The sequence below is a fragment of the Tubulanus polymorphus genome, chromosome 1, assembly GCF_964204645.1.
Source record: "Tubulanus polymorphus chromosome 1, tnTubPoly1.2, whole genome shotgun sequence".
NCBI lineage: Eukaryota > Metazoa > Nemertea > Palaeonemertea > Tubulaniformes > Tubulanidae > Tubulanus > Tubulanus polymorphus.
In genome coordinates, this window is record NC_134025.1 from 20,407,602 (window position 1) to 20,426,171 (window position 18,570).

Here is an 18,570-nt window from a genome sequence, read left to right on the forward strand (position 1 = left end):
ACACATAGTTCAAAAATTGGCTCTGTAGTACTATGGAATCTTATTTTTCTAAATAGCAAACTCATTGTTATTGCTATAGTTGAGACTAGCCTATAAAATTTGTCGAAATCGATCGGGCCTCTTACATAGTTTGGGTGTTTTACACGCAATTCAAAATGAAATCATTTGGGATAGGCGAACACTTGGTTAAATAACGCTGTGCTGATATCTGTTTAGAATTTGATTTTTTTATTCTTCGTACTTTGTCTGTCTAACATTCCTGAACGATCTTCGGTCATCGTGTCATTATTTTCATGCATGGATATATACATTTCTAACATTCCTTTATATATTTCGGTTTTGCAGCTCATTGCCAGTGTACATGTATGTATTTCTGAGAACTAGCTGAAATAGTAGACATCATTACAGCTGAAAAGCCAAACTAAAAGCCAAGCTCAGGTCGACTGATTCCATAATGTATTGTATGGTATTTTCCCATCGGACATTTTTTCAACATGACTTCTTTAAATCGTTTGTAATGGCTACCATAATTCATGATTCCGACAGTACTGAGAAATCAAGAAAAACTTGAGAAGTTAAGAATGATACTTGAAAATATTTGGGAATTTCATAGATTTCCCTCTTACCTGGAAAATATTTGGGCCATTCATTTTACATGATAAGTGTCACGTAACATAGTTGTGGCATGTCAGTTGATTGCCTAATGGCAACTTTTTTCAAAAATGTATGACTTCACTTTCACGAATACTCCATTATACATCAGGAAAATCGCCCATGAAATACTTAGAAACTTTGAATTCTCGTAACTGTGGGAAAAATGGTAGTTAGCCTATTGCTGAGTGCTTACCACTGAATATGGGGTTGGATCGTCAGTTGACCTGAATTAAGTTCAATATTCATGACTAAACTCCTATCATTCTTAAGTATTACCATTGTTATCTGTAAACTTACATATTGTTAGTTGGTTTTCGATATTCAAAAGTTGTTGGATCCAAGTTTAATGATCACTGTTGTACTTTTTTCTTTTTAAAATTATGAATAACGAAAGATTTTAAAATTTCGATTTCGTCGCTCGTAACTATTCCTATCGGACGTGTCCTCTCTACGGGAGAAGCAAAGTGACCATGAATTAATGATTCTGAAATCTGAATGAATGCATAAAAATCTCATAATTTGACGATATTGAATGAGAAAATGTCAGAAAATTTTAAAAGCTCGCCGCTCATATTTTGTTTATTGATCAATGTGTTTTTTCAAAGAGGGAAAACCTGATTGAAACAGTAGCGAGTATCCAGAGTGTCTTGCTTCGTCAAGCAGAAATAAGATTTTCATTGGCACTTTTTCTTTTTAGAGACAAACATTCTTTATTACTTCAGAAATTACCTTCAAAATTCAATGAATATGGTTAAATATTTACCGATTATTGTTATTGTAACAAATTTTTATATCTACTTTATAACCCCCAAATGTGTATAAATTCTATATGGCTCAGGACAGCACTGAGATAATAAAAATTGAATTATCTTTCAAATCAAGAGTGAGTTTTCCATGGATTTCCTCTGCAAATCAGGATCATTGACTATATACACGTATATGCGATTTATTTCGTTGTTGAGTGGAAGAGACAAACTGATGTGACTAGGGGTCCAGGGATGCCATGGCCACTTGATAAAGGAAAATTTCAATATTTAACATGAAATTATGCAGGAACAACCTTGAAACTCACCAAAATGAAACCCTTGTCATGGGCTAAAAATATAAATTTGATTGTTACAAAATATACAACATATACCGGTATACAAATTATTGCGTACGAATTGCAACTGATTCCAGAAATGACTCACTGTGTTTAGTATCTAGTGAATTGTTAACATGAGAATGCGCTCTCTAATTAGGCACACGCCAAATTCAACTTGGGCCTGATGCGTGCCAAGTTATCTCTGCGTGCGGCTGGTGAGAAAAGAGCAATTGTGGTTACAAAATAGACATAGGTTACCTGCTATGTAGATGGCTAAATTACTTCTATTTCAATATTCAATGCTCCCTGAAAACAAACATTGGATAATCACAAGTAAACATGAGATCTATTTTGATGGCCACCGATTGCAATCAGCTGATCCAAACCCATCTGATGCGTTCTAGAAGTATACTCGTCTCAAATATAAAGGGTTAAAAAAAGCAGTTCCTTCAGTGGACGCTTCTATCAGGTTTACAGGTTTATGCTTTTCCAGAATTGGTAGAATGTACTCCAGTTGAAATGAAGGCACAAGGAATACGAGCGCACCAAAAGAGTATTCCAGAATTGGTGAGCAATCAAAACCTGCCTGTTCATTAATGATATACAGCAAACCTTTAAAAGCTACAGGCCTAAAAACTAGGACTCAGAATTATGGCACAAATAGATTGTTGTTGAAGACGACTTATGCCCCACATCAGGTGAAACACCAGAGTGCACCTTGAGCTTATGTCGACCTGTTTATGAGTTATAGTCAAGAAATGGAAAGATTCCTTGACCTTAGTACCCAAAATCTAATCACTAACCACATCTAGTACACCCCATTTCGTGAAATTTAGGAAAATCTCTTAATATTGGTTTATGTGCGATGGAACGGAAACAGCAGACAGACATATAGGGCATGAAGTTTTCAATGGAAGTCTTGAAAACGCTTCAATCAATTTTGGTGTAAATGTGAAGAAACGACTGTTAGACTTATTCTATCTATAGTCTTCGGGGCTTGAAGTGTTTGATTGCTGAACTGATTCCCGGTTAATTTTATTCATCTTTCCTTCAGAGGTCCTTGTACATACTCAATGGCTTCACATGAAACTTACATTTTTACAACAAAAAAAAACCGAATCGAACACAAATGTAAAAATACTTAAATAGTTTTTTATTTAAAACACTTTTTCTTTGAACAGGACACGATTGCTACATAAGGCGTATTTATTAACACGAGTGATGAGAAGAATTTCATAGCTAACCTGTTCACGTTATGATTACCGAGAACATTGAATATATCCTGAAAGAAACTTTTCACACTTGATTGATCGCACTTCGGAGAACAAAATATTGTCAACCATATATCGGAATACTCTGCACACTCTTGTACATAAACAAGCTCAAGAAATCTCACCAGTCCAAAGCTTTGAAATCTGGAAATACCTCAGAGGAATTAAACTATAACAGCGATTACCGGAGCTTCCAGGAAGTATAATTCCTGGAAGCTCCTAGAGATTTGTTAAACTCGAATTGACAACTGGCGTAGAACCGGGGCAGTTTAATTCCTCCAAAGACGTACATACATAAGATATACATGTATCTAACAGGAAAAGCACAGAAGATAAAATATCACACTCAAATGCACAACAATTCCTCTCCGTTCGTTTCATGCAATTTTCAGAAATTATCAGGCTTCAACAAACAAGTATTACATTCCCATTCATGTGTAGTGGGAAGGAAGCTACATTCAATACGAATCAAACCAAAAGCAACCTGGGAGTTATCCAGATTTAGGATCTAAACGCACATCGTTTTGGCTGCCCAGCATATTTTGATTTTGAAATCTGTTCATCAAAGCGCGATTGCAGCATTGGGCGAAATAACACTTCGTACAAAAACTGAAGGAAAATTTATCCATACATTATACAGAACATAAACAACTACTACACAAGCTTATCTAACAATGATCCGATGCTCTATAGATAGTGTTGTAAGTATAAAAAAGCTTGTCGCTGCCTTTAAATGACTAATTGCATATTATGAAGATAGATACATGATGCTGCCATTTTGATCGTGTTCATCAGCGGGTTCGTTAAATTCCTCCTCAGCATTGCTTCTCATGATTCTGCTAGAATCGTCTAAAGCAAATAGTCTAGCATAGAAATTACGAAATCAAGTACGAAATACACACAACAATGCATGAGATTAACTCATAATATACGCCCTTTATCAAAGGGTATTATCAAAGCTTCAAACGGTATAAAGCTTTGGTAAGTACGTTACACAAAATTTTGGTCCCAATCGATTATCATATCTATATTTCTTTACATAGGCACTTTCACATTTGCAAAAATACTATAACCAGGGTGTTTAATTATTCTAATTTAAGAAAGGATTATTTCACATGATTCGGTGTTAGACCGGACTAGATGACTCTATTTCGTTCCATGATTATAGAAAAAATTTCGAAAAAAAAGTCAGCTTCATTCTATTTCAGCGAAGATCAATCTCATGATTGGCGATATACATACATCAAATAAATCCATATTTGCCACTGGTTTTGTTATGTTAGTTATTGTAGAAAAAAAAGAAATGAAATTAAGTTTATACGTTTTAAGCTAATGGAAAAGTCAACTTCTGCAAGACTCGGCAAAAATGCTTGCCTTGAAATTCTATATTCGCGCAATAAAAAATGCTCAACATTTTCCCCGATGTACCGAGGTAAGCATAGAGTTTGCCGTACATTAAACACGTGTATTCAAAAATAGCATGATTACTCAGAGGTCTCTTTTTTACAGAGCGATCAATATTGACAATAATGATAATAATGATGATTTTCCAGATTCTTTTACGTTATTTTTCAGATCAGAACCAACAATATTCAAGCGTTATTCAAAATCAATTTGAATCTTTTAAGTAATCATCTTGAACATTTACATTCAAAAGATTGATTTAAATGTACACTTCTTTTGTTTTTGATAGTATTACATGTATTAATCTTTATAAATCCTCAATGAATGAAATCCCTAGAATACCAGTTTTTCATTTGATTCAAAAAAGGAAGCGATTTAAATGCACTAGATTCTAGACAGAGGATCAATACTTGTTAATTCCTGTCAGCACGATTGTCACGAAAATTGGGATTTCTATAGCCTTTTTTCACAAAAGACATTAAGGCCAGGCATCTCATAACTATTGATGAAACACTTTGGTCATAGTTGTCTGCCCCTAGATCCACCCCTGGTTGCGGTTAGAAAGTTTAAGCGTCCAATGTAGTGGGCAAGGGCTCACCTTGGGCAAATGTCTAATGTAAGGATGGCAATAACGATGATGTGCATGTGTGTGGTGTGTGTGATGACAGCATCTTTCCACAATTATCTCTGAATGAAAACTGAACTAAATGTGAATGAAACAAAACAAAACAAAAAATCACACAAGTCTCTGTGGCAAGAGTAAGAAGGCCAATACCTTGTTGGCCATTAATGGAAAGAGATTACTCCAGATTTAGGCAGGTTTTGATTGAACATATTCATAAATTGGGTCATAAATTGCAATTCCGGAATGCCTTTTGGAGATATCCAGACCAAAAGTGCTGTTTCATATCATTCTATTAGGTCCAAGAACTGCTGCCTGTAAATAGGTAGCATAAGTAGATCCAATGGAAGGGTGCGGGGGGTGTGCATCACTTCTTAAAAATGTCAAGTTGCCCTGAAATTTCACGGGAAAATGAAAAATACTGAATTGATACCTGACGAAGTTAAAAAAGCACAAGCTTGTTCTCTGTATTTCCAAAAAATGAGTTAATGTTTTCCGATTAGCATTCATTCAGGGTGCCCTTTTAATTATATGATATGCCCTAGTAGGGATTATCTAAACGATTAACGGAGTAAACCCTCGATTTTCAGTTGAAACTAGTCTATAAAACCATCCGCGGATGAGTTATTCCAGAATCGGTTGAGCTCAACTGAAACCTGCCTTAACCATGTACACCTTATGTAGGAGGTACCCACCCACTGAGATCAAAGTACATGTCCTGGTATTACACAAAAGAATCACTGGTTAGCATGATGATTATATCAGGTTATTTAACAAAAAAATCAAAACACGTTGCTTTAATTCATCATGACACATATATCAGTAATGACATAATTCTTGGTAAGCAACACGTGCCAGTATATATTAATCGATTAACAAATTAATAAATAAATTAAAAAATAAACTATCCTTAAATAAAAAGTATAGTTTGACTCAATCTCGAGTTTGCTGGCAAACCACCAGCTGTAGCAGCATACGAATTAATTTACGTTTAAGATTACATCATGATTGCTTAATGATTAGTTAATACACATTAATCTAAGATTTGACGCTAACATCAAATTAAAGGGACACTGGAGACGTATAAAGGTTATGAACTTGTCGCGAAATGGCCACCAAGCACAGGATGCCAACTAAAGAAAAAAGTCCCAGGTGATGGCATATAGACGTATGTAACAATACATAAGATTCAGGTGCATAACCTCTACAGCGTACACTGGTCAGTAGCTAGAATTCATAACGGATTTAAGAAAATATTCCTGCGACATCCCCTTAATTTGATAGTTGTACAATATATTATCACAATCGACCAATCGTTGTCATGGATAAAAAGTTATATTTTACCTATATAAAAATGAGGTGAACATCGAAAAGTATCCACACAATAAAGAAACATTTGATCCGCGTTTGCCTAATCCTTAGACTTGGCTAAGCCTTCAACCTATGTAATTCGAAGAAAGGCCAGCAAATAAGTTCGATTTATAAATCAGTGGCATTTGATTGGCTGTAAATTGATTGCTGCTCCAGTTGGTAATGACCAGACAATGAGAAAATAAATATGTACATCGAATGAAATCACGTGAAATTCAATGAAAAGAAGTGAAAAAGACCACATATATATATATAGGTATATATATATATATATATATATATATATATATATATATATATATATATATATATATATATATATATATATATATATATATATTTCATTAGTTATCGTACTTGTTCTGTCGATGAGACATTTCAATTTACAATTGTGCGTCGTAGCTTCTGAACAACACGGAACAGGTCAAGTTAATCCACGTTGTTCTTCCAAAAATCTCGCGAAAACATTACCGTACTCGTCAAATTATTGCCATGTATAAAGATTGCGATTACGGTCACCTGTTGTACGCAGATATATATATACATACATATTTACAAAATTTGTGTACACTCACACAACCACTAAACCGCCAGTTTTGTCCATTAGGCTCTTTTCGATATTCGTATTTTTCTTTTTGACGTAGTCTCCGAACGGAGCATTATTCTTATTCGTCGGATCAATGTTCAAATCTTTGCCTCCGCTGTGACGACGTGGACTTTTTTCATATTTTTCTACGATTTCGAACATTTCGGACGACGGACTCTTGCGCGTCCCGCCACCTTTGTCGCGATCGAAAAGAGGATTTCGGTGATATCGTCTCATGTTCTCCTCGTTTTCATTGTTCGTTTTTTGCTCGAGGGTCTGCGCCTCCTCTTCCCTGAATTGCCGCTGACGATGTTGGTGACAAATGAACAACAATATCAAGGCAATAATCCCAAGTATAACAATAATTGAACATACCAGTGGTAAAATAAATGCAGGAGCTGCAATGAAAAAAAATTATTTGTATTAGAGGGCTGGTGCGCCTTATGCATTCAAGACACCATATATTGGTTCTCCACGATATTCGAAATTAACTACCCGGTATAGGGTTTTCTCCCCGATTTTCCGCAATTTTTCTTAACAACCTTGGCTACCAGTGACGAGATAACTGGTGATTGCGAGTCTACCCCACTTTTCCACGACGAGACAGATACAATGTCTTTGATATGATGTTTATTCCTAGTTTCCCAAGAGATCTAGCAGTAGCATTTTTTTCCAGCAAAAGTGTACAAAGCATTCAAAACGTATATCACAACTTACAATTATAAATTTTTTCATTAAAGACAGTTTTTTCAACTTTAATCTCAACGATGGCTTCAAAAGTTGAGCTGTTTTCTCGTTTTTGTCCCAGAAATTCAGCCACGCACCCGACAGCTTTGTGAACCATGGGCTTCCCAGCATTGATAAGAACATTCTTATCTGATGTTGACTGAAATACAAATAATCAAACAAAAATTTTTACAGACAATCCTTTCATTCAAGTTTGATCTTGAAAAGAATTCTTGAAAAGAATTCATTAACTTGAGGTATTTGAGTTATTTCCAATAAATTTTTACGTTATCATGATTAATTACATTAATACAATACAAGGAAAATGTGAGAAATATCAACAGTTAAGTGAAGACTCCTAGAGTGGGAATTAACTAGGAAATCGCCCATATGGCAAAATGTTGGAGGAGCTCCATTACTCACCACCATAACTTCGATAGTATCTTGTTGATCTTTATTTATTCCGCATAAAATAATCAACGCTTGGTCTTTCGCAAGAGTATGCAATATCGGTAGACCTCGCAATATATTACATATACCTTCTACTGATATACCCTATTCAGAAAAAAAACCATTGTCAAAAAAAAAATTCATTTTCTACTAGACACATAATTTCTTAATCATATAACTTACCGTTGGCATTTTTGATTTGTCAAACAATAGAGTAATCCTTGCACAATCGTTATTGAGATTTTGTGTATTTGGAATACAGTTAGTTTTCAGTCCTGGTGGTTTGGGGTCGAGAACAGCATCCTGTTTGCGGCACTGACCCCAAGGAAGACACGGTGGTGTGAAACAAGTTTCTTCGGTCTGAACGACACATGTTTCATGAGGCTCACAAATGACCAGTTCTTCGGTAACATTAGGATGCGTGAGACAATTTCTCGGTCCACAAAACATCTGAAAGATTTAAGAAACATCATTTTAAATCACGCAATACTAGGAGACGTCTAGATAGGAAGGAACCTAACAGAAAACTAGAAAGTGGCCGAACACCATGTATGTCACCCCAAATATGATAAAAGTTATGGCGGTCATTTGGTAAGTACGAGTAACCAGAGATATTTGATAGGTGTAGTAATTCATCCACCTAGCACATCATACCCACAAACTTTCAAGAAAATCACACATCATTTGTACTATCTACAGTGTCAAATGTCCAACGTGGCAGCCATATTGGAAGAGCGAGGATAATCAATTTTCAATAAGTGCAAGTTCAATAATTCAGTGGACCTACCCTATTACACCTATGTAGCTATAAGTTCTAAAGAATTGCAGGTCATTTGAAAAGTGTAGAGCGCTAAGCAAGAAGGATGAGTGCATGATGCATGACGGCCCGCCATGTAAGTCAGCCCCCCCTCCCACGCCAGGTGATATAATCATAATTGACCTGATAAATGCATTTAGTGAAGCAGTTAATTTTAAACCATGCATATACAATACATATTACAGAATAGGGTAACTCAGGAATTTTAACATTTTTTCACTTTACAATCAACTTTTTTACATTTGTTTCACAAAAATCAATCATTTTCACATCTTCTCATCAATCTGAACTTTGAAACGAATACATTTATCTATACTGGTTATCTTATACTTGATCTTACAGCTGTATAGTACAAATGAAACATACCTTTGAACAAACTACATGGCCATCTTGACACTTGCATGAGTTACACTCATGTTGCCATGTGCTATTGTGACCATAAATACGACGATTGAATTCACACGATTCAGGCCCTGGTGGAACTGCAAAAATTCCCACTCCAACTGTAATGTAATTGAGAATCTTCCATGATGAAATAATTCAAGACTCCTTTGTATGCTGCTTAGATATATGGCAAACTACCGCTATGAACAGTCTTTGCGTTGATACATCAATTTCAAAGCAGGTTTCGATTGAAACGTATTCCAGTTTAGGACTAGCAATCTTCTACGGGTCTTCTACAGATTATGCTATTGCGGAATAAGTGATTCAAAACAAATGTACCAGAAGATAATTCCAGATTCGGAAGAACCCAATTGAAACCTGCCTGAATTTATGCAATTTACATGTAGGTTTTCAACATACCTTCATCACAATTTTTACCAGAACGTCCCAGTGGACACTTACAGGTGTATTCATATATACCGTCGATGCAGGTTGCTCCGTAAGCGCACGGAGTCGAGGAACATTCGTCGATATCTAGAAATAGAGAACGTTGAGTAAATCAGCTTCCATGCCGACAATGAATGCAGGACCCAAGACATCAGATGCCAAACATTCCTGACAAAAAGATTACTAAAAGACATTCAAGTAAAGAAATAAATATGGAAGAAAGAGGCATACTGATTTTCAATAACATAGGTTCAAATGCCAAGATGTAACAAAATCACATCAAAATCAAACTTCTGAAATACTGATTGACTATGCAACACACTGGTTTCGAAGGAGAAACCCAGATTAGAAATGAAACTATTCCCTGATTAGCATCTGAAGCCCCTGATCAGAAATGAAATTATTCTCGTGAAAACTTTACTTACTGACTCGACAGTCCGGTCCAGAAAAACCAAGTGGACACTGACAAAAGTACCAGTTCATTCCGTCTATACATGTCCCTCCATTATAGCTATATTATCAACAAGAACAAAAAAATAATCGAAAATTGATTTGAAATGAGTCTCCAGAATTACGAGTGTCAAAAATTGTATCCATAGTCCCCTATTTTGTAGGGGAACCTCGTTACAACGAATTTTCATGGGACCAGAAAGTCTGTTCGTTATAACCGATAGTTTGTTATATCCAGTATGAACATAATTAACTTCTCATATTTGGGAAACAATTTCATATTTGTAATAGCCAATGAATCATTGTACGCGAGTTCGTTATGAAAGCCGCAATCAAATGGAGATGATTTGGCATGGATGAGACTCAAGCCAAATTTGGCCTGTGCCTAATTAGAGAGCGCGTTCTTACCTAAACCACTCACTCGATACTAAACAATGCTCAAACAAAGTGAAGTGAGTCTTTTCCAGTAAGAGTTGCGATTCAAACTCATTTGTCCCATGTTAAAATTCGGCTCGGGCCTGGTCCAACGTTTTTGGTCAGGCCAAATTTGGCCCTGGCCCATTTGGCACCCATATAAACAGTTGTTCCAGGCCAAATTTGGCACGGGCCTAAAATACTCCTGTGATTGCAGCTAAGGTTCCACTGTTTATAGGGTGTTGGGAGCTAGAAAAAAAGTAATACCCCACCACTTACCATGGGAATGGATTACAGTCATTGATGTTATTATCACAAGTTTTTCCATCGAATCCGTCTTTACAGAGACAAGTGAAGCTATTGCCGCTGTTCACGCATGTCGCCCCGTTATTGCAAGGACTTGAATCGCAGCTGTAATTTGTCGGTAGACGACACGTCAATCCTTCCCATTTCGGCGCACACTGGCACGTGAACGTATCACCGAGATCGATGCAGGTTCCGCCGTTCATGCAAGTGTGAGAATCGCAAGAACTAGTTTCTGAAGTCGATGAGAAAACCGGTAATTCAACGTAATTATCACAGTTCGTCGTATTTCGTTTTCGATGAATGCGCAGGAATACTTACTCTGACTACAAATCCTTCCTTTCCATGTACCTTCACACAAACACGTAAAATCCGCTATCATGTCGATGCAAGAACCGTTGTTTCTACACGGATTTGGCAAACAATCATCTTTATCTACAATCACATTCGAATGGAACGTTAATGGACACATTCTCGAGAATCTATCAGTTTCCGACTAGTTCTTATTCAAATACTTACTCAAGTTGCAAAGTTCACCCTCCCAGCCATCCTGACAAATACAGCGGAAAGAGTGCACGTCATCGATACACGTGCCCTGGTTCTGACATGGATTGTCAACGCAATCATTTACATCTGAAATATATTGAAAATATTCATTCAATATTTCAAAATGAGCAAAATAATTATCAATATACATAAGAGAAAAAAGAAGCTTAATTTCTGGGCTGAGCGAAGCCTAATGGCTATCTTAGCAAGCACTAGATAAGGGAAAAGAAATGAAAGAGAGTTGACAGGTGGATCGAGGGCAGGGATGTCACTTATCTGACTTGCTTTTTTCCAGACTTTTCTCTGACATGTACGTTGTTTTCCCTCAATCAATTGACACACTCAAATATGAAACCGATAGACAAAAACCGTTTGATTTTACGCGCCACCTAAAGACCTCAACAAATTTCTTGACTTTTCCCCGATTTTTAGTTTTTTTTCTACAAAATTACCCGATTATTCCCTGACATTTCTTAAGAAATTTCCTTGACTTTTCCAGGTAAGTGGCCACCCCGTAGGGTCTGATTCAGGGAGGGGTGCACACCCCCTCCCCTTGGTTGATGAATGTTTAATTTTTTTCATGCGTGAACAAGCAAGTTTCAGCAAATGTAGCAGTAAAAACTAGTTTGATTAAAGTGATGATTGTTGTAGGTAGAGGTGAGATATGATCTAACTTTTTAGTTTCTGCTTGTACATCATATCTAAACACACAGGTTTTTGATTCAATAATTCTTATAGAAATGTTGAAGAAATTAAACTGTTGTATTTATTTATTTTATTATTCTATCTATTTTACACTCAAACCCATTACAGGTATTAGAGCAACAACACAAATTTACAGATTTTATAACACTGCAGAAAATTTACAAATTCAATAACGCAATAAACTTGTTTAACCCTTTCAGTGCGTCTGCATCGATGTATGGTGTATAAATCAGTGATAGATTTTGCTAGTACACCGCACCGCGGTGTATTGATGTAATTAGTAATTATCTCTCTTGAAAAATGGCAGATGTCAAACATAGTGAAATACTAGTAACGATACACCGCACTGAAGTGTAGACGTACTATAGTGGTATTCCCATTGTTCAACACACTAGGATGGAATTTTTTAGAATTTTCAAATTATCTCCAGCACTATAGGGTATTAATTAGTCAGCACTGAAAGGGTTAAATGAACAAACAGAAATAACACAGTAACTAATTTGGACTATCTATGCTAGATGGATACGCTAGACAGTGCTGTCTCTATCATCGGAACCTAAAACTAGACAATGAGAAGCATCACCCGCTCACAAAAATCAGAAACTTACTTTCCTGGCAGTAGATGCCCGTGTAACCAAGGTCACAATCACATTCAAAATGCCCATCGGAATGACTGATACAAGTTCCACGTTTACCGCAAACATTCGATGGCAATAACTTCGTGTCCACTTTACCAGTCACATTCGTCACAGTTGAGATTGTACAACTATCAACAACTACAAACAAGTCAAAATCTAGTATAACATTCAGTATTTCATCGAAATGAGTGAAATATGTGAATAGAACGAATTTAAACAATTTTGGTTGTAACATGTATACGCAAATTTAGGAGGTGTCCCGGTAATCAGATATTGTAATGTTAAAACTGAATCTAAAGGGAAAGCAGCTTGTACGACTAATTATATTTTTTAACTACCATTGGGATTTTTGTTGCAATTTGAAGAGCATTCTCAATGCAGTATAAATTTGACCTAGACCTATTGTTTAAACTGGTGCCTGGAAAGTCTAATATATCCTTTAAACATTGATGTAAATTATTCAGAAAATAGATATCATATGATGATTTGTTTAGTATTGAGTGAGTGGTTTTACGTGGTGTGAACGCGCTCTCTAATTAGGCATAGACCAAATTTGATTCCGGCCTGCTCCAGGCCAAATCCTCTCCGTGCGATTGCGGCTTAAGCCCATGCCAAATTTCAGCACTGATCAAATAATTCTGTCAGAGCGCTATCTGGTTCTGGTGGTGACTCAGCTCAATTACTACAGCATTTTGATAGATTTTTTCATTTTTATTAGAATTTTTGTAATGAGTGTTTTACATGTGAATGCACGCTCTAACTAGACACAGGCCAAATATGACTGGGGTCTAGTCCAGGCCAGTTTGACGCAGCCCAAAACATCTCAGCGTGTGATTTAAGGTAATATATACATGAGTATCAACGGTCCGGTCTGTGGTTGTAAAACTAGCGTAGTAGTTATGCAAACATTTAGCTTACTCTAAAGTCAGCGTCACTGAAACTCCAGACGTAATTTACCTTGCACTCTAAAATTTATCAATCAGTCTGATATTGCAAGACAAATAACCGGGTACGGTAAACTATTATTCACGCAGGCTAGACACAGGCAGTACATACTTCTAACTGGAAGCAAGAGTAAGGAGAGCCACAAAAAGGGTAACAGATGATGAGCTTGTTCGGCCCGACAACATAATAATCGAAATATGTTTGTTATACTCGAAATCAATTCAATCAACTGAATTACACCCGGCGAATGCAAATACAATCGTGAGTCATCGTCTCATACCGAGCAGCAGGTACGACGAAGAACGGGCGAAATCAGTTGGGAATTATCGAAATAATAAATTAACAACCCCGTGTAATAACACTTGTAATGCATGTAAACACTAGTCCCGAGACTGCGATGAAAATCATGGTCAGTGAGCTATTCGTATATAGTATCTAATTATATCCGAACATTAATAATTTCTTATAAGACGATTTAGGTGAATTATGAATAAGCTCGGATATCTATATCCTCATTTCAGAATTGAACCGTGAGATCCCGAATACATACTTTGGCAAGCTCCGTTTTGGCAGTGGCTTTTATTTTGAGAACAGTCTTTCCCGCCGAATCCTTCCGGGCACAAACAGAAATAGTCGCCTTGCAAGTTAAAACAATTGGCATTGTTTCTACACGGGTTCGGATCGCATTGGTCAATGTCATCCTGAATATAGAGAACAGTTGATTATTTCTCTCCTAAAACGATTTATTTGTCCGATTAACGAACATCGAACCTTTACGAGAAAACAAATTAAAAGGCTCTTTTTACCTGACAAAGCAGCCCCGAATAACCCTTTGGGCATACACATTCGTATTTGGCTTCAAGATCTCGGCACTGGCCCCCGTTCAGGCATGGTTTATTGGCGCATTCGTTGATATCGATTTCGCAATAACGTCCTTCGTATCCCGCACGACAAGTACACAGAAAATCATTAACGAAATCCTGAAGAAGAAAAGTACACAAAAAACGTACTACAATGCGTCACGCCATACCATCGTATTGACGAAATATGTTACCACCAGATCATTCATATTCGAAATGAATAAAAGAAAGCAACTTTTTCTAAGCTATGGTATTTGATCATGCAATTTTAGGAACTCACAGTGCATGTGGCTCCATTCTGGCATTTGTCTTTGCAATCGTCCACATCTACGAAAAGAAAAGCGAAGTGTAAATTTTCTGTTCATAACAGATTGAGAGAAAGCCTGGGTTGAAAATGGCAATGTATGCACATAGGCTTAATTCTTAAAGGTGAATTTTATTTTCCAGGAAAATACCTTCCTGTGGCATGTCCTGGGCAACTAAGTTAGGTTCTTGATACGGTACACCTTTTCTTAGAAAAGATATGGTTGCCTGTATATTCCACTATTGACATCAATCATTATAATCATGGTGCATCAAAATTATACACCAATAAGCCTTTATACTGATTAATCTATGCGATGGGACTTTAGCTGCGATCACACGGAGACGATTTGGCCCGGGTCAAATTGGCAGTGATCAGACCCCAGTCAAATTTGACCCAAATCTTATTTGAGGGCCTGTTCCCACGTAAACCACTTATCTGATATTTAACAATGCTTAAACAATGTAACTCGAGACATTTGCTGAACCAGTTGCAATTCACATGCAATAATTTGACCTGTGCTAAAATTTTGCTTGAGCCCGGCCCGACGTTTTTGGTCGGGCCAAATTTGGCCTCGACCAAACAGGCACATTTGGAACCCGTGTGAACGGTCGTTCCGGCTCGTGTGATCGCGGCTTACAAAGTCATAAAGGGATAAATGGAAGTCCTTATTTCCTGGCAAAATAAACAACTTACTGATATCACAGTTCTTTCCGTCCCATCCCGGTTGACAGTCACAAATATAATCTCCGAATAGGTTTTTACATTGATGAGCATTGACGCACGGACTACCGCTACATTCGTCCGCGTCTAGCTGACACCGCGGACCCTGCCAACCGTCCGGACAGTCACAAGTGTATCCGTTCACCTGGTCAATGCATGTACCGTGATTTAAACATGGATTCGACGCGCATTCATCCATATCTAAAATGAAGAAAAAATGTCAGAAAATGAAAAATAATCACAAAATTCAGTGTTCTACCCCATTTGGCACATTTATACCTTCAACAAGGCAAGTACTGGTGTCTCGATATAACCGCAGAAAAACAAGAGGATGGGGATATCGCCCCAGCAAATTTAAGCCATATTTGGGAGTTTAAAATGCTTTAGAGTTTGAGCTTTTTCTGCAAGGGCACTAGAAAATCTAGAACGTCTAAATACAGCCTGGATCTGCCACTGGTAAAGCCATTTTCAGATAGAATTCTCTTACGAATTGATTGTGTCCACACCTTCAGTCTCTGGGGAGGGGTATCATACTCAAGGCGGTGATATCAAGCGTTGAATACAACATTTTGATAAATTTAAGCGACTTTGTGAATGTGTTCTTTTAGGCCGGAGCTTCAGAAACATTATGGTTATCAATGAGCCTAAGATAATTCACCATAGATATATACGTTACCTGCCTGTACTTTATATTGATTTTTACTCCAACGGTTTTAATTGTAAAAATTTTAGAGTTTAATAAAGTTCTATTGTATTTTATTATATTATATTGTACATGACACCGACACTCATCCGACTTCAATGGCTAATTGAAGAAATTGATGATAATTGAGAGATGCCTAAAGAAGAAATGTATATACCTATTTCGCAGTTCGCACCAATCCATCCCGGTTTGCAAGTGCATACGTAATAGCCATTCAGTTCTACGCATGTCCCTCCATTTTGACAAGGATCCGAAGAACACGCATGAAATGCTGCCAATTTTGAAAACCACAACGAAAATTTATTAACGAAATAAGAATGAAACAAGAATTCTAGAAAGATATCTTTTCCTGATAAAGAAGTATTTACCTATTTCACAGTTTGTCCCGGTAAAACCTTCAGGACACGCGCACACGTATTCCGATATCTTCGAATGACTACAAATACCTCCGTTTACGCACGGTTTATGCGTGCCGCAGTAATTCAGATCTGCAATTAGAAAATATGAAAACTGAAACGCATACCGTGGAATATCGAGAAGGGTAATGATAGCTAAGAATTATATATGAAATAAAGTAATTCAATGCAAAAAATAATCCATGGTTGTGTGAAAATACAGGTTGGTGGTGAAAATGGGTTATCTGGAAGATTTTCAGGATACATCCTACTCCGGTTTTCAATTGTTTCCAAAGGAATGAGTGTGCGAAAGCAAATAACAAGAGGGCAGTCTGATTATCATTACAGTTAACTAGTGAACAGAAACCATGGTTACAATGGTTACTTCAATAGTCGCTATGGCATTTATCCATCGATTAACTTTTTTTTATCTTGTGAGCAACGATCTTGTATCTTGATTTGGAGGAGTTCAGAACTGTGGACCTGGGGTCAGATTTTGGCAGCGCTGCACATGCCAAACCTAAATTTCCCTGTATATCATACCCTGTAGAAGAACGGGTGGGGACACTTTAGTTTTGACTTTGATCATTTGTGAAACAATACATCAGCATTCCTTTACTTATCAATAGCCGCTATCACACGGAGAAGATTTGGCCCGCGCCAAATTGGCACCGATCAGGCTCGGGCCAAATTTGGCCGTGCCTAATTAGAGAGCGCGTTCACACGTAAACCATTCACTCGATACTCAACGAAGCGAAGTGGATCATTTCCGGTGCCAGTTGCAATTCAAACGCAATCATTTGCCTGGTGCTAAAATTAGGCTCGGGCCTGGTCCGACGTTTTTGGTTGGGCCAAATTTGGCCCGAGCCTAATTGGCACCCGTGTGAACAGTTGTTCCAGGCCCATACAAATATATATATAAAACCAAACTACTACAGTTAATTTCTCCCCTTCTATCAATTCATTATAAAGTTGCTTTAAAAAACTTACTCCGGCGAAATTATGAACAATCCAAAACTGATTCCTCATGGTATTACTATTTATTACTATTCTTGATATTCAGCTATTCATAAGTAAATGCTCTATTACTAATGTCTTCGTATAAACATGTCATGTTTCATTTCATCCATCTCATGTATCATCATGTTAATCATTTTTGTTTTTGTTTTTTGGGTACACTTCCCCCGCGCGCTGAACGTAACCTGGGTTCCGGCCAATTCGCGAATGAATCAGACGCGAAAACCTTGCGTCTTCATATCAGAAAAAGCCATACATCAAATATCCATTAAGATTTTTAAGCCGAAAGCTTGTTCGGATTAAAAGCCGCTGCGAATCAAATTCCGTAAATTGTTTGCACAACCGTCTCGTGCGGTCGAGGTTTTAATTACTGAAAAAGGCTATACGATATGTGACAATTAGCTATCGAAATTCCGCTGTTTGTTATGGCTGGATAACAAAGCTAATACGTCGGCTCAGAGTCACTCTAATTGACGACGGATAAAATGCGGACTGGTTTTTAGCGAGGGCTGATTAAACGGGGTCCGTAACTACGATAACACAATAATCCGTAACCGACTGACAGGCCGGTAACGTTCGGGATAAATCTGGCCAGCGAATTCGATTCGCGGGCAGCAAATCTTGCTCGAAAATTATTCCGCCGCGTAAATCTGGCTCTTTATCAGAATCGAGAGAAAAAGTCAATCAAATTGAAGTCTTTGATGTTTCGAGCCAGCTTTTAATGCTCGTGCAGTTATTAGCTTGATGTAGG

General features: G+C 37.2%; 1 protein-coding gene across 1 annotated transcript in view; it reads right to left on the minus strand.

Moving 5' to 3' along the window:
- Nucleotides 1–6,762: 6,762 nt before the first annotated feature.
- LOC141910092 (protein jagged-2-like) overlaps nucleotides 6,763–18,570 on the minus strand; it is a 50,110-nt gene continuing 38,302 nt past the window's right edge. The window contains exons 8-24 of the mRNA XM_074800841.1: nucleotides 16,776–16,895; nucleotides 16,565–16,678; nucleotides 15,678–15,905; nucleotides 14,958–15,004; nucleotides 14,624–14,797; nucleotides 14,368–14,518; nucleotides 12,843–13,010; nucleotides 11,503–11,616; nucleotides 11,305–11,418; nucleotides 10,960–11,218; nucleotides 10,242–10,327; nucleotides 9,790–9,903; nucleotides 9,352–9,467; nucleotides 8,352–8,618; nucleotides 8,142–8,273; nucleotides 7,710–7,878; nucleotides 6,763–7,390 (exon numbers count right to left, since the gene is read on the minus strand). Of these exons, the coding sequence (XP_074656942.1) occupies nucleotides 6,978–7,390; nucleotides 7,710–7,878; nucleotides 8,142–8,273; nucleotides 8,352–8,618; nucleotides 9,352–9,467; nucleotides 9,790–9,903; nucleotides 10,242–10,327; nucleotides 10,960–11,218; nucleotides 11,305–11,418; nucleotides 11,503–11,616; nucleotides 12,843–13,010; nucleotides 14,368–14,518; nucleotides 14,624–14,797; nucleotides 14,958–15,004; nucleotides 15,678–15,905; nucleotides 16,565–16,678; nucleotides 16,776–16,895 (2,786 nt within the window). The 3' untranslated portion in view covers nucleotides 6,763–6,977. The remainder of the gene's footprint in view (nucleotides 7,391–7,709; nucleotides 7,879–8,141; nucleotides 8,274–8,351; nucleotides 8,619–9,351; nucleotides 9,468–9,789; nucleotides 9,904–10,241; nucleotides 10,328–10,959; nucleotides 11,219–11,304; nucleotides 11,419–11,502; nucleotides 11,617–12,842; nucleotides 13,011–14,367; nucleotides 14,519–14,623; nucleotides 14,798–14,957; nucleotides 15,005–15,677; nucleotides 15,906–16,564; nucleotides 16,679–16,775; nucleotides 16,896–18,570) is intronic.